Source organism: Anas acuta, chromosome 26 (assembly GCF_963932015.1).
Source record: "Anas acuta chromosome 26, bAnaAcu1.1, whole genome shotgun sequence".
Classification (NCBI taxonomy): Eukaryota; Metazoa; Chordata; class Aves; order Anseriformes; family Anatidae; genus Anas; species Anas acuta.
In genome coordinates, this window is record NC_089004.1 from 6,060,842 (window position 1) to 6,075,760 (window position 14,919).

Here is a 14,919-nt window from a genome sequence, read left to right on the forward strand (position 1 = left end):
CATGAAGTGATTTCCTGGGATGGAATTGCTGGAAATTACTTCTCCTTCCCTGGCAGTATTCTACAGAAATTTCAGATTAAATAATCTGGGAGTGGGTGGAAATATAACTTCCTCTGTGTAAGGTTACCTGGGTTTTCAGGAAGCTGCAAGCAAGGATGTTCTACTCCCTTCCCTGTAACTTAATGCACGAGGGAAGCTGCAGGTGCTGGGTAGCCTGGGGTGCTGTGCTTCATCTTGACTGAGGAAGACCACACCAGTCTCTGGCTGTGATACTGCCAGGCATTTGTGTGTGGTTTCGTTTTGTGTTTCCTAATTAAGGGTGAGTGTACAATGCTTTTCTTGGTAGCTCTGTGTTCTTACCACCTGGGCAGCATGATGAAATAGTAGCTGAAAGTGTTTTTTCTTTCCTCATGGGGTCATACATAGAACCGTTCTTTGCAAAGGGTCTATATAACGTGCTCTGTGCATAGTAACAACTGACCCCTTCCTCCAAGGGGCTGAAGGACTTGGAACGAATGCCCAGCATCCCCAGCTGAGGGTGAGAGGCCTTGTGCTGTGGCCTCAGCAGCCTCCAGCTGTGCCACGCGTGCGGGCACACTGCGCTTGCTGTGGCTGTGGAGCCTGCTCAGCACCGCTGCTGTGGGGAGGTCCCTGCTGGGCCTGGCACAGCCAAGGGAAAGAGGCAGCTGGAGCAGCCGCAGGCAGCGCGATCCCCGCGGCTTGCTCACAGTTGCTGCCTTTCCCAAGGGCCTCTCAAATGCAGCCGGGGTCAACTCCTCCTGCACAGCTGTGAGCCCCTCACCTCCTCTGTACCCCTGGGCTGAGCGGCTGCGGCAGCCGTGTCCGTGGGCTGGGAGCACCCGGCCTGCGCTGCGGGGCCCTGGGGAGCCCAGTAGGGTGAGGATGCAGCCCTGTCCAGCAGCTGTTCGCAGGGCATCGGGGAAAAGTGAGCCGTTGGGATGGGGCCGGCAGCCAGGCGGGCGTTCTGGAAAGCTCCGGCAGCCCCAGGAGCAGAGTTCTGCTTCCAGCCGCTCCAGGCCTGGCCGTTAGATGTCACTGCCCACAGCACAGCGGCTCCCTGGGATGCTGAACACAGGTGGGCTTCAGGCATTAAATCGGTTTCTGTCTTTTTCATACCCAAAACACGCAGAATAAGAGGGCAGAGAAAGAGAAAGCAGGGTTTCCCTTGTTCTTGGACAGCCATCATCCCCGCAAGAGAAAGCTCATTCCTCCATTACATCTGCTTCCCTGGGAAAGCTAGGAAAGCATCTGTCCAGTGTGAGAAGAATAAGACGTCATCTGAGCTTTATAAAGCTGCAATGAAGCCTCCTGCCTGTGCTTCAGCTTCCTCTGCCCTGCCCAGCCCGCCCCGGTCCAGCACCCCTGGCCTTTAGTGCCTGCTCTTGTCTTCTGAAGGCTGCTGGGTCCTGCCTCCAGTCTCACTGCTTGCTTCTCTCAGGCCTTGCAGCCACTGTGGTGAGTTCCAGAGAGCTCGAGGAAAGTACAGGATGGCCAAGGGTCGCTCCGTAACAGAAACCAGGCTGTTGTGGAGCAAGGGCATTTGAATAAATACCGCAGTAACTGGTTTTGGACGGTAGTGCTTTGGAATACAGGTGGAGAAAAGTTTGTCTGTTTAATTAAAAGAGCTATAGTGACTGTGTCCCTACAACCAAAGCAGAAAGAACTGATGGGGAAAAAAAAAGATGGAAAAGAAAGTTTGTAAAAATCACCTTGGACAGAAGCTTCTTCCTTCCCTTTGGTTTATAAACGTGGCTGAAAATGAATTGTAAGTGTAGTTTCCTCTGCGTGATACCTCAGTAGCTTCCCAGCAAAAAATAACACCATAAGCAATTTCTAAAATGAACTCTTGCCTGTGGACTCGGACATACCAGTCATGTCTAGCTTGGTTTTGCTATTTTATCTTCTGTGGCACAGTCTGACAAGGAGTTTTAGCCCCTTTGAGCAACTTTTCTGACCTCTGTACTACCCTGGGTTGAGAACTCAAGGCTTCAGAGCACTGTTCGCGGCTCCCAGAGCTGACCAGCTGGTGTTTGGGCTGCGTGAAAGCTGCTGGGTGCTCCGGATGGCAGAGGGAGGTTGTGGCTTAGCAGGGGCTGCGGCTGCAGCCTGGGGCTGTTCCGTGTGCCCAGCTGGGTGCTATCAGCTGCGGCTGCTCACCACTCCTGCACTGCTCTGACAATTGCTCCTGCCTTCATCTCAGGTGTGGACATGTAGCTCCTGGCCATGAAAGAAAGGCATTTGCATGATGCATTTGAAATGCTGGTCTCTCCTCCCTCCCAGGGGCTCAGCCTTTCAGTCTCAAATGCTGCGAATGGCTGATTGCCTCTGCTCTTCAAGGAGCCTCACTGAAGCTGTCGGGTGAGGACATCGTTGACGTTTCTGTTTAGGAACATCCCAGCTCAGCTTATGCTTTGCATCACTTGATTCAGATCAAGTTAAATGCTGTAAAGAAATCCAGGGGAAATGGATGCCTTTCCCATCTGGGCGCAGAACCCTGGCATCAGTGCTGCTTTATAAAGCTCAAATGACATTTTATTCTGCTCACACTGGACAGATGCTTCCCTTAATTCCAAGCTGCAGTCTTCTGCTTTGTTGAAAAGGATTTTTAGATGTAAGGCTGGGTCAGTTCAGGAGTTTCTGAGAACCTTGGAGAGCAGCTGCGAACCTGAAGAGGGCAGCGTGTGCGTGGAGAACCCCCAGCGCCTGTTCCCTGCCTGGAGCCAGCACCCGCAGCCAGGAGTGCGGTACCTTGGGGGCTGGGGGCTCCTCAGTCACAAAACGGCGGGGGAGCCCAGACAAGTTTTTGAATTACAAGCTTTGGAAAGTACCGGGAATGGTAACTTCTTTGTATTCAGGGTTTCTGCAGGTGCTGTACGGGGCCTAACCAGTTACCTTTATGCACAGGTGAGCATAAGGAAAAATGAGCGCTCCCCAGAGGTGTATCTTGAAAAATAAAACATATTGGCTTGTGTGTTAACACGAGAACTTCAAGCTTGCTGCTACATTTTAAAAACTCGGGCATTGTATTTCTGCAGTCAGGAAACTTTTGTTGTAGACTGTTAATTAAAGTATGTACAGGGTTAAGATGATTTAAGAATAAGGGGTGGTTGGTAAAATTAAGCTTGCTCAAAACTTTTTTGAAGTTGGAGTTCACAAAGACAGATGCTCTCACTGGTAGTTTTCTAAACCCCTAGTCTTTGATTTTAGAATGTCATTTGTCTGTTCTAATCTGATGAAGTATGCTGGGTTCCTGTGCTTTAACCAGGCCTGTTTTTTTGTCCCTTCTCTCTGTGCAGTTAGAAGAATGGTAATTTTGCCATGTTTGAAATCTGCGTGATACAAAACTACCGCAGTACTTCTAGCAACAGAGAGGCAGGTTTGGCCCCTTCAACCCCCTCCCCCTCCCAGTTTCCCTTAATTTCTTCAGCTGTCTGATTGCTTTTTCTGTTACTAGACCAGCCACACCACTTGACTGAAAACCCCGCTCCGTGCCCCAGCCAGGCTTGCATTGCATTTATCTCATTAACTCAAGTTCCTTCTGTGCCTGGAGGGCCAGGGCTCTCCTGTCCCAGCTGAAATCCCTCAAGAGCACAGCACGAGTTCAGGCCAGAGCAAAGCCGCGCCACTGAGGAGTGTAAGTGAAGTGTTTGCTCTGCGGATGTGTGCAGGCTCAGATTTTCTCCTGTTGTGGCCTGTGGTGTCATTGCAGCACAATGCTCAACGGGTTCCTGTGCCTCCCAGCTCTGAGCCTGAAGTGGCTGCATGCTGTCTGCAGCAAAGTGAGGAGAGGAACCAGCCCTCCTAACAGCACAGGAAATCAGTCTGAATAGAAGATTACTACAGAGCTCTCCTCTCCCCCCCGCCCTGCTTGGACATACTTTGAACTTTGACCACTGTCTCACTTTGAATCCCAGTCAAAACCAGTACGTCTGGAAAGCCACGTGGTGGGGGAGAGGCAAGTGAATGGAGCTGGTGTTTTCATACTCAGAATTCAGAGCTGTAGGTCTTGGACTGCCCTTTGTCTGTGTAAAACGTGCCATATCCGTCACTTCTAGCACGTCTTCCCTCACCGCCCAGCAATGGCAGTGACCTCAGCTCCGAGGAGAGGCAGGCGCTGGTGGGGGGCCCTCAGCTCCCCCTCAGCCCCCCTCAGGTCTCGGTGCACCACGCGTGCATCGCTGCGTCTGGGCGAGGGCCTCCTCAAAAAGCTGCCTCACAGATTTTTTTTTTTTTTTTTCCTGCAATTCTGTAGAGAATTGAAGAGTTTTGCTGACAATTTTTACTGGTAGGAAGAGCCTGCACTTCTGCGATCTCAAGTCTTCTCTTAAAAAGTATTTGCGATTTTATTTCTGCCTTTTGAGCTTTGTGAGAGGCTGGGGGGCTCTGCGCCCGCTGGCACCGGGGAGCTGCCACCTCACCCACCCCTCTCCTTGCCGGGGCAGCGAGCAGCCGGGCTGGAAGGTGCCTGCGACTGCAGGTCAGGGTTGCCTGCTTAGTCCCTGCCACCAGCTGCTGGGGACCTTCATGTTCCTTGGGGGTGTCCAGGGCCCGGGACACAGCTCCTGGCTTTGTGACTTGGACAGGATTGCTGTTTCGGTCACAAGAGGCACAGTATGGCTGGGGATGTACCAAAATGTTTTTTCCAGATCAGCTGTTGTGAAGTAAACTTGAAAATATAGTGGGACCTGGAAGTCCGGGCTTTTCCTTGTCTCTTCTATTTTATTTTTGTTAGTGAAATCCCAAGCACCGGACAGAAAGTTAATTTCTTTTCATCCTCTTGCTAAGTCACTTGCCAGATGTCCAGATCAATATCCTTCAGATGTAATATTTGTAAGCTCAGTTTCAGAAGAGGGGGGGTCTTTAAGTTTTGTCCAAAACTATGAAGTATTGGAAAAAACATTGGAGACATTGGGATTTGGCCAACCTCTTTTCAGTGGTCTGTGGGGACAGGACAAGGGGCAATGGCCAAAAAATGGAGCCCAGGCAGTTCCGCACCAGCATGTGAAAGAAATTCTTCCTGGTGAGGGTGACGGAGCTCTGGGACAGGCTGCCCAGGGAGGCTGTGGGGTCTCCTTCTCTGGAGATATTCAAGGCCCATCTGGACTCCCACCTGGGCAGCCTGCTCTACGGAACTGCTTTGGCAGGGGGGTTGGACCCGGTGAGCTCTTGAGGTCCCTTTCAACCCCTACAGTTCTGTGATTCTGAGAAACCGTTTGCTGAGCACCAAGCTTTGGTGGTTCTTCTCTTTGCTGCCAACTTCACTAAAAGGATTCAAATGTCTAGAAGTGCCTTGAGGGACACCTGCATGCGGCAGGGAACTTGCCAGGACTTCTCTGGTGGGCACCTGCCTGGGCCCAGCCACAGCAACCAGAGCTGCCACCAGCAACCCAAGCCTCTCTCATCTTTTGTCATGTTTCTTCAGCATCCTCAGAGGGAGGACTGGTTCTGCTGCACACACTCACAGCACTGAGCATGGCAGGATTACTATCACCAGGGCCCTTGGCCAATACTGTAATATGTAGCAGAGAAACCCCCGTGATTTTATGGGTTGCTGATGATCTAATACCTGTACCTTTCACTCTTGTTTCCAGTACAACCAGGCATACAAATCTCTTGAATCTCTGGGTGTGATTTCTTTCCTGAAACACTGAAACGGGGGCTGCTTCTGTGGAGTTTGTGCCTCAGCACAGTGGTTGGATGTTATCACAAATTATAGGGGCTTGTAGGAAGAGAAGGGTGACAATATGGTTAAAGCACGGGGACAGGAGCAGGGCTCCCAGTTCCGTTTCCTTTATAGCTACAGATTGACTTTATCCTTTTATGGACAGGCAGAGATCTGAGATAAAACTACGTATTGCAGCAGTGTCTTACAGTCTATTCTCAAGGCCCAGCTGTGCTCAGTGCTGTGCAATGCTGCATTGTCCTCTTGCTGACAGTGAGGGTTGATGCTCTCGCTGCCCACAGCGTCTGGCTTTAACTGGGACCACAGCCTTCGCTCCTAAATGAATCTGTGCGGCTAGCTGGTGCCCATGCTCGGTGTTATTGCCTCTTGGGATGGGCTGGTGGTACCCACGTGGAACAGCAAGAGGTTTAGATCTCTTCTGCACCCCTGTGGTACCCAGAAAACGTGGAATTTTGATTTTGGTGGGCAGTCAGCCCTCTGAGCATGCCAGGTGTGTGGGGTTCTTCTTCTCTCAAACCACCACCCTTCTCCCTGCTTTCTCTGTCCTGCTCCATGCCCTGGGAGGGTGGGAAATGAGGTGGGAAACAAGGCAGCACCCCCGCAGGGTCCTCTGCTTCCGGGTAGGCTGGGCAGGCGTCATGGTTTCCAGGAAGCCTCTGTGCCTCCTCTTCTCTGAAACCCTGCATCCTGGATTTCGGGTAGCTGAACTCCAGCTGGCTCTGGTGCTCGTGCTGTCCTCCGCCTAAGAAGCGGCCACTGGCGAGGCTTACCACAGGGCTGCCCTGGCATGGGGAAGGCTCATCCACCCCCAGGGCACCAGCAGGGACATGGTGTGAGCAGTCCTGCAGCCCAGGCACTCCTGGTGCTCTGTGCCCTCTCCCCTTTCCTGCCTGCTCACGTGGCATCACATGGGGGAGATGATCTCCTGCTGGAAGATCACTCATTGACTTCTTCAGTTTTGACCAAGCCCTCTGCACTGCTGAGAGAGGGCAAAGAGGCTGTCCCTGCCCTGAATGCCAGGCTTGACACCTCTTTGGTGGGTTTAGGTGGGACAGAAAATGGAGGCTACTGGTTAGGTAGAAACTTTCAGCTTGGCATTCAGCACTTTGGGCCATTACTTTCTTCTGAGCTGTTCAGGACTGGACCCAGACTAATACAAATTCAAATCATAGAAGGCTCTCAAATGCACATGCAGTTTATTGTTTTTATGTATTTTTACAACAGTGGAGCTACAGCAAGAGGGAAGAAATGAGGCAGCGAGTTTCAGAGGTAGGGGACGGCATCAGTAGTGAAGCGGGAGCTGAAAGTGTTGTTCCCCCTGGAGCTGGGACAACCCTGTAACCCCAGGGCATGGGCAAGGGTGATCCAGGCATCACGAATGCCAGGGGTGGGGAGGAGGTTGCTCTTTGGATCCCCCAGGAACATGTCCCAGTAGCTGCGGTCACCTCACTCGGGCCTGCCCTGCTGCTCTCACTGGAGCCACAAGTGGTTTGGCCAAAGGGCAGCCCGGAGCAGGGAAGGTGCGTGGTGCACGTGGGTGCTCCCTAGCTCGCACGGTGAACAGGCTCAGTCAAGGTGCAAATTCTGCACAAAGCCCCCTGCTTTGCTGGAGAGAACTCCTTGCCACATCCACGAGGACCGGTGGAAGAAGCTTCCCAGGGAGAAAAGAAGCAGCAGCAGGTGAGTGTGAGCCCTGGTGCATGAGCTTTCCAGGGCAGCAGCTGGGTTGTGTGGAGTCACGCCGACTTCATGATGCTGTTAACCCAGGGAAGGTAGGGAGCAATGTGTGTGTAGAAGCCAATCCGGTTCTTGTACTGATAGGAGAAGATACCATAGGCTTTGTTGTTGCAGACAAGTGGTCCCCCAGTATCACCCTATAAAATAAGAGAGATCAGTGTTGATTGGGGGGAAGGTGGGTGCATTTGCAAAGAACAGGGAGGCTGCAGATATGAGGACAGAGCTTTCCAGGAGAATTTGGGACTCTCTGTGGGTGTGGACAGCTCTGGGTCCAAACAGGACCTGTAAGTTCTGTCTGGGACCAGCACAGTGACAAATAGTATAGCCTGAAGCATCACTTCATCTCCACCCTTCTCTTGGCTGCACAGCACTACAAAATGCATTCAGCCCAGCTCTGAAATTTAGGGCAAACCCCTCTTCAGCCAAGCTGTTGTCCTGTTGTGCAGAATCCTGGGTGTTGTGCACAAGAGTGGTGCCCCTGTGAGGGTTAGATCCCTGGAAATCAAGACCCACGGCACCTCTTTAGCTCCTGTGCCAGGACAGCAAGAGTGGGATGCTGGTGAAGAACTGTGGACTGACTGGGGGGGCTGACAATGACAAGCAATTTTAGACAGCACCTCTTCAGTGGAGGTTTTAGCCCAAACCATGTTGTGCCTAGGACCTGTCTGAGTCCTGCCCTGCAGCCATCCACTCCCCATGTCCAACTGACCTCTTCAGGCACCCCAGCAGATCCACTGTTGGCACAGATCAAGTTGTTGGCAAGTCCAGGGTACACGGTTAGGCAGTCCCTTTGTTTGTGGATGGTGACGTTGGCTTCGTGGAATGTCGCAGTGGGTGCCTTGTGGCCCCAGCCAGCTATGCTGCACACCGTCCCTCCAGAGGCCTTTATTTTTTGGAAGGAAATGGTCCTAACGTAGCTGTTGCTGGTAGCATTGCCTTTCAGCTGGGCAAGGAGACAGAAAATATAGAAATAAGTATTTTGTCTGTAAATGGGTTGTGCTGAAGGATGTCCCCTCCCACTCCAGTGTCACAGCTCAGCCCTGCACGTAGTGAGTTCGGGCAGACAGGACCACACAGGCGCTGTGGGTGGGCAGTTACCTTCAGCAGGAGGATGTCATTTCCCTGCATGCGATTGGTGAAGTCTGGATGGGGGTGATACCTCTGGACTTCAAACATTTGCCAGCTTTCCTCTCTTCTCTGAATGTTGTGGGCTCCAAGGATGACAGTCAGAGGTTTGTGGCTAGTGAGAATGAGCACAGTGTATGTCATTGACTTTGTCTTGGTGATACCAAGGCATAGCCTGGGGGCATGGATTGGGCTTTGAAGACTTGTGAGAGCAAGGAGTCCTGCAGGTGAGCCCACCCAGCCAGGGGGCAGAGTGCATCACTGGCTGACAGAGTGGGGCTCTGCATGCCATGGGTTACTTTGCCTCTGGATCTCAAGATCAACTAATTTCGGCTAATACTCACAAGGACCATTGGCAGCAGGGGCTGCCTTTGGAAAGTGGGGAAAGATCTGGGGTAGGGGACAGCCCTCAGCCAGGCCAGATTCTTCTGATGCTCCTTTCTGCCCTTCAGGCCTGGGGCCTGGGGGCAGAGCTGCCAGTACCGATACCCAGAGCATGTGTGTGAGTAGCTGGGCCCCTTCTGCCTGCCACTGCCCCAGCTCCTTGAGCTGGAGGGATGGAAGAGAGCTGGGAAAGCAGCTCACCGATGAGACCATTGAATTGTACAGCAGCCTGGCAGGTCAGTGGTGGCAGAAAGGGCAGAGCCTGGCACCAGCCACCCCTGCTAAGCCAGCAGGTCAGTGGCAGCAAGGGGAGAAGCTGGCCCAATTCCTGACTGTTCATATCTAGGAATGGACCACAGAGAGGGAAAAAAGAAAGATAAGCATCCAAGTGTGTGCTGGGGAGGCTGCAGGGCTGGGCGGCTTGAGGAGGAACCGCAGGCAGAGCCAAGTTGCTGGGTGCCAGCCCATCCTGTCCCTGCAGTGCGGCCTCGCTCCAGGCTAGAAAAGGCTTTGTTGCTGAAGGAAGTGACTGGAGCTATCAGACCTCCGTCTAGGATCATGGCAGCCCAGCAACCTCAGTGTGCCAGGTGCTGTGCAGAGAAATCTTACCTGAAACACTGAGCTGCTGTCATCACCCAGCTGGGGGCCACCAGGAAGCCCCCGCAGAAGTGGCCGTTCTTCCCTTCCAGATAAGCCATGTAGGGTCTGGCGGGGGCCTTGGCTCTGCCTGCTCCTGCCATCCGGTTCCAGGCGTGACCTGCAATGTGTTGGGCTGAGGATGAGGGGCCAGGAGGGGCTGCCGTACGCTCTGGCCGAGACTCTGCCTTCCCCAGCCCTCGCCCCACACTGTGCCCGCTCTACTCACTGGCTTTGGCCGGAGGACATGCCACCAACAGGAGGGTGAGCAGGAGCTTCTGCAGGTGCTCCATCGCAGCGTGCTCGGCTTCGGTGGATGCCTTGGAGGTGAGGCTGCAACTGGGGTCTCTTCCTGCTCCCAGGAAGTTTTTATACCCTGAGACTAGGCTCCAGGAAACCGCAGAGGTCAGACTCATCTGATTAATCTCTCTGCAAACTGCACACCTCAGCAATCTGAGGGGGGAATTCAGTCAGCCTTGGGCATCAACCCACCTTCAGCTTGGGACTGATTCGAGGCGTCTGACACCTGTCTGGACCCAGAGCCAGTATTAACCCATTGCCTCCAAGCTGGAGGGAGTGCACCCACCCTGTCACTTTGCCTGCCAGCATACCGTTACATTGCAGCTTGTATTTGTTGTTGTGCTCTTGCGTAGTCTTTTGATTTTATCATAAGCTTTGCAAAAAAAAAAAAAAAAAAAAGATTCGTTTTACTTGATGCACCAATTCCAAGGAGGCAGTTGAAAACCCTCCTGCTGCTTTTCAGCAGGTGTAGTCCTGGTTTAAGGAACAGTCTTCGCAAAACTGGTGTGCGTGTGTCCATACTGCTGCCCTGGCTATGGCTGCCTGGGGCAAGGAGCTGTTTGAGCAGCTTCACAAGCCTGGCCCACAACAGCATGACTGCTGCTAGCACCACAAGGTCTCTGCTCTGCACCAGCTGCTGATCTGGAGCTCTGTTTTGTATGGCAAAAGACCCCCTTTTAAGTGTTTCTTTCCAGAAAATGCTTTTTCCAGTTTAGGTGGTCAAACACTGCAGCTGGCTTACTAGCAAGCCTGATGCCCCATGGCTGTCCAGGGTTCAAGAGGCATTTGAATAATATGCTTTAACTGCTGGTTAGTTCTGAAGTGGTCAGGCAGTTGGACTAGATGATCTTTGAAGGTCTCTTCCAGCTACCTTACTGTACCTTAACCTAGGTGTGATTGTTTCCCGCTGAACTGGGGGGTCACTGCTCCTTTGCTGGCTGGTAGGAGAGAAGACCGGAGGATGCTGCCTGGAGCCAGGGCTGCCTTTGCCTCTGGTCTGTTGAGGGTGGTTGAGGGGGAGGGATGTGTGTTTGGGATGCTGCCTCTTCACTGCCCACTGGCTCTCGGGGAGGTGTCGTGTCCAAGTCCACCCCAGCCAGGGCTGCACCTGCTGCTCCTGGCACCGTGGGGAGGACAGACTGGGGGCTGGTCTCTGGGGCACCCTCACCGCTCGCCCACACCACGCTGGCATGCCCGTTCCCTTGCCCCACCAGAAGTTCCTTCTTTGGGCTGTGACGAAATGGGACTGATGCATCCTCGCTGGCTGCCAGTAAATTCACCTTCCCTCCTACCCCCAGTGCTGCAGGGCAAAACCCTTTTTTAATCTGAAAGCTGCCATTCTCGTGCAAAGACTGCAGCAGCTGGAGCTTCAAGGAAAACCCTGACGTGACAAAGATTTGTACTCCGAAGATAAGCAGTTGCAGCCTTTTCACTTGCAGATCTACTGGTTGATAGCAGCTGTTAGCAGAAGCCCAAACCGTGGACCATTCTGAGTTTCCCCAGAATGGTGTGGGCTGAAGACAAAAGTGGCATCATCTCCTTTTGCCCCAGGCAGGGGCAGAGGGAGCATGAGAGCACGCAGCTGCGGCTGGACCACAGGCGTATTGAGGCTATCTCCTCCCTCTGACATAAGTGGCTAAGTGGAAAGCTGGGAAAGGCTATGAGTACAAGGCAAGCATCCTGTTTCCTTGCATTGCACACAGTTTCTGTATGTTCAAAATTTCCCACTGGGTTTCCCCTCTGCAAACCAGCCTGATCTCCCCTGGAACTTGCATAGACGTCTGGCATCTTGCGCTAGGGATTGGCGCAGTGTATTTGTTTACTGGAGCACTGTCCTGCCTGGCGTCATCTCCTCCAGGAGAGTGCCTGGCCCTCTTCTATCTCTGTAGAGACACCATCAAAAATGGTGTCTGGAATTAAAGAGAAGCCTGAGGCTCAGGGAAACGTAGTGCAGAGTGGTCAGACTCCCATGCAGGGGCTGTCTGAGGATGGTGCATCTTCTGTGGGGAGCAGAAGCTGAGCTCCAAGTGTCGCCTGGCTGAGAGCTGTGAGACCTTTTGGTTTTGTGCTGCTGCTACAGCAGTCTATGCTGCGAGGGCTGAGCTTGTTTTGCTGAGAGGGGCAGGAATGTGCCCACAAGCTCCATGCTGATAGCTCCCAGCAAGAACTCACCCTGATTTTCCCCAGGGAAAGGGTCAGGCTATCCTGCAATAGCTGGCCTGGGAAGCAAGGAGACAGCAGCACGGAGTTGGGCGCCTTTGCTGACTCAGGTCCTTTACTAACACTTTGAGAATGATCATTTCAGAGTCTGCATGTCTCTACTCAGGGCATCATGCAGCTGCTCTAGAGGAGGAAGACTGAGGACTGGCCGCTGGAGGGCTCATGACATTGTTGAACTTGGTGAATGGGGTGTGTGCACATCGCTTCCCCTCGCCTCCCAGCTCTCTGCCATCACTGCCCCGCAATGGGCAGGGGAAGCAGATCCCCTATGCAAGCACTGTTTGAGCGAGCTAGCACAGGGCCCTGAGCTGTGCGTGGCCACTCTCCCTGGCAGAGGCCCGCTGGGAGCCCCTCACAGGAAAACCTGCCCACCTGCAGTGAGCCCCCACCCGCCCCACTTGCAGCTTGGCCATATCGCTCCCTACGGCAGTCTCGCCGTAGCTCCAGGAGCAGCAGCTGCAGCTCTTTTTCTCCCAGCCTGGTAGCAACCTGGTGGTTGCAGAGCTCCTGCTGCCTCTGTCCCAGCAGGCTGACTGCTGACCTGGCCCAGCCCTCCCTCCTCCCCGGGACAAGGTGCAAGGAAGGAGGAGACAGATATGCTAAAAAAGGCAGCTCTGAGTTTACTGTGGGTGTTTCAAGTGCAGCGAGGTTTAAGCAGGGACAGGGATGTCTCTGAAGGCAATGGGATCCCCAGTGGTACTGCCCCTTTCTGGTGCCACCTGGGACTATCCTCCTTTCTGCCAGGCTGACTTAATGTGGCACCAAACTGGCTTCCTGGCACAGGCAGACAGTGGGACAGCAGTCTCAGAACAAAGAAACGGGCCCTTGTGGGCATACATCGGGGCACTTGGGTTCCCAAGGAAAGGAGAGGGAGCTGAGCCTTTGGTAGGGGCAGGAAGGAAACCAGGGTGTCCCCAGGGCTGCGCTGGTGTTGCTGTTACTTCTTCATGGTTTTCTTGATCCAGGGCAGGTAGTTGGAGATGCGGGTATAGACCCCGGGGGGGTTGTCATGCCCGAAGGAAACGATGCCTCGTGCCACCTTATTGCACACCAGGGGCCCACCAGAATCACCCTGAGGACAGATGAGACCAGTTGTCAAAGCCACTGTGGGATCAGGTCCTACCTCAGCCCTCCTGCCCAGCCTCTGCCATTAGAGTCAGCCTGCTCCTGCTTGCCCCGATGCAGGAGCTGCCCACAGTAGGCAAGCTGGGGCTCTGCCCCCGCGACCGCACATGGATCAGGATGCCAGGGGCATCCCAGGAGCCCGTCCACGCGGGCACAGGAACTGCGTTCTAGTCACCTCTCCTGGCGTCCTACCGAGCCTGTGCCAGGAGCAGCCCCCACTGCAAGCAGCCCCCTGCCCTGTGGCTGAGCCCCTCAGCTGTACCTGGCTGGAGTCCCTCAGCTCGTGGAAGCTGCCGGCACACACCATGCCAGCATTGAGGTGTGGATAGAAGTGGACGCACTTCCTGCGGCTGTAGATGGTGACTTTGGTTTCAAAGAGCTTGCTGGTTTCCTGGTCCTTGTCGATCAGGCCCCAACCAGCTATGCTGCACTTGGTGCCTGTGGGGAGGTAGCCGCTGGTCTTGGGCAGGGGGATGGTTTTGACGTAGCTGTTGAGTGTGGCCTTTGCTGTCAGCTGGGAGAGAGCAAAGCTTTTGGAGAAGGCTGTGAGCAGCTGGAGGACACTCCACCCGCAGAGACAGGGGAGGTGCAGAGGGGCGTACAGCACCGCAAGTACTGGTGAGGTGCTGCGAAGATGGCACGCGACACAAGCCCTGCCCATGCTTCCCTCCTGGGTCCCTCCCAATCCAGCACCCATGGCAGAAGAAGGCGATGGCTTGCAGGAGAAGCCAACAGCATGATGGTGCTCTGCTCAGCCCCTTCTACGCCCACAGCCCACCTCCACCCTGCAGGCCTGCCTTGCCTTGAGCAGCATGATGTCGTTAGACACGGTTCTGGGGTCGTACTCAGGGTGCCGGTGGTATCTGAGAACTCCCCGGACCTGTTGCGTTGTTTCTGGTTCATAGATGTTGTGAGCCCCCAGGATGACTGTGGCATTCCTGACCACGGCAGCAGAAGAGAGAGGAGGAAAAGAGGCTGGGTCACACTTGCTTCCCTGCCCTTTCTCAGGCAGGTGGAGAGAGCTGCTAGGTGCAGGAGAAAGAGGAACCAGCTCCAAGATGACTCTAGTGATGGACCTCTCTGGTTAGGGGAGAAAGAGGTGGGCAAAGCTCCTGTACAAGGTACTCACCCCATGCAGTGTGCAGCTGTCATCACCCAGTCAGGGGCCACCAGGAAGCCTCCGCAGAAGAACTTCCCTCTCTTCAGGTATGCCATGTAAGGGTGGGAGTGGGGCTGAGCCTCATGGCCTCCCACAATCTGACCCCATAGAGCACCTGAAAGACATCCCACTGCAGAGTGAGCTGCTGAGGCCACAGCCCAGACCAGCAGCCTCCTGCACAGACCCTCGCAGTACCCCAGCTTACTGGTATCAGCCCATGGGCAGAACAGCAGCAGCAGGGCCAGCAGCAGCTGGGACTGGCACATCTCCCACCACTGGGTGCTGCTGCCAGGCTATGTGGAAGTCTTAGCATCCCTGTGCCCAAGGGCTGGCTTTATACCCTGGGACCAGCTGTACCAGCAGCCAGGAAACCATGTGCGATGGCCTGATTGTGCTAATCAGAGCAGTGCAGTAACCCTGACGGTCTATCTGCATCTCTGCTGCCTGGCCTGCTCACATGCCTGCGTGTTCAGAGGCTGTGATCAGTGAGCGATATGCAAGACAGAAAGGCCAGGGCAGAGTGCAGAAT

At 54.1% G+C, this 14,919-nt stretch overlaps 2 protein-coding genes across 2 annotated transcripts; both read right to left on the reverse strand.

Moving 5' to 3' along the window:
• Positions 1-6,883: 6,883 nt before the first annotated feature.
• Positions 6,884-12,559, reverse strand: LOC137845046 (granzyme G-like). Its single transcript, XM_068661868.1, has 5 exons — positions 9,816-12,559; positions 9,560-9,707; positions 8,540-8,681; positions 8,151-8,384; positions 6,884-7,578 (listed from the first exon to the last, which is right to left on the reverse strand). The coding sequence occupies exons 1-5, from the start codon at positions 10,000-10,002 to the stop codon at positions 7,441-7,443; spliced, it is 849 nt and encodes a 282-aa protein (XP_068517969.1). The 5' UTR covers positions 10,003-12,559; the 3' UTR covers positions 6,884-7,440.
• A 144-nt stretch (positions 12,560-12,703) lies between these two features.
• Positions 12,704-14,749, reverse strand: LOC137845047 (mast cell protease 1A-like). The gene is made up of 5 exons (XM_068661870.1): positions 14,596-14,749; positions 14,361-14,505; positions 14,034-14,169; positions 13,494-13,745; positions 12,704-13,178 (listed from the first exon to the last, which is right to left on the reverse strand). Exons 1-5 carry the CDS (start codon positions 14,654-14,656, stop codon positions 13,044-13,046), a joined length of 729 nt encoding a protein of 242 aa, XP_068517971.1. The 5' UTR covers positions 14,657-14,749; the 3' UTR covers positions 12,704-13,043.
• Positions 14,750-14,919: the final 170 nt, after the last annotated feature.

What these genes read in the sequence shown, in the direction of transcription:
- LOC137845046 (XM_068661868.1), bottom strand. Translation starts at nt 10,002, where the DNA reads ATGAGTCTGACCTCTGCGGTTTCCTGGAGCCTAGTCTCAGGGTATAAA. An exon ending in ACAGCAGCTCAGTGTTTCAG is followed by an intron (nt 8,682 to 9,559) that starts GTAAGATTTCTC and finishes CATTCTCACTAG; the next exon opens with CCACAAACCTCTGACTGTCA. An exon ending in CTGCTGGGGTGCCTGAAGAG is followed by an intron (nt 7,579 to 8,150) that starts GTCAGTTGGACA and finishes CTTATTTTATAG; the next exon opens with GGTGATACTGGGGGACCACT.
- LOC137845047 (XM_068661870.1), bottom strand. Translation starts at nt 14,656, where the DNA reads ATGTGCCAGTCCCAGCTGCTGCTGGCCCTGCTGCTGCTGTTCTGCCCA. An exon ending in CTGCCCATGGGCTGATACCA is followed by an intron (nt 14,506 to 14,595) that starts GTAAGCTGGGGT and finishes GATGTCTTTCAG; the next exon opens with GTGCTCTATGGGGTCAGATT. An exon ending in ACGACATCATGCTGCTCAAG is followed by an intron (nt 13,746 to 14,033) that starts GCAAGGCAGGCC and finishes GCTCTCTCCCAG; the next exon opens with CTGACAGCAAAGGCCACACT.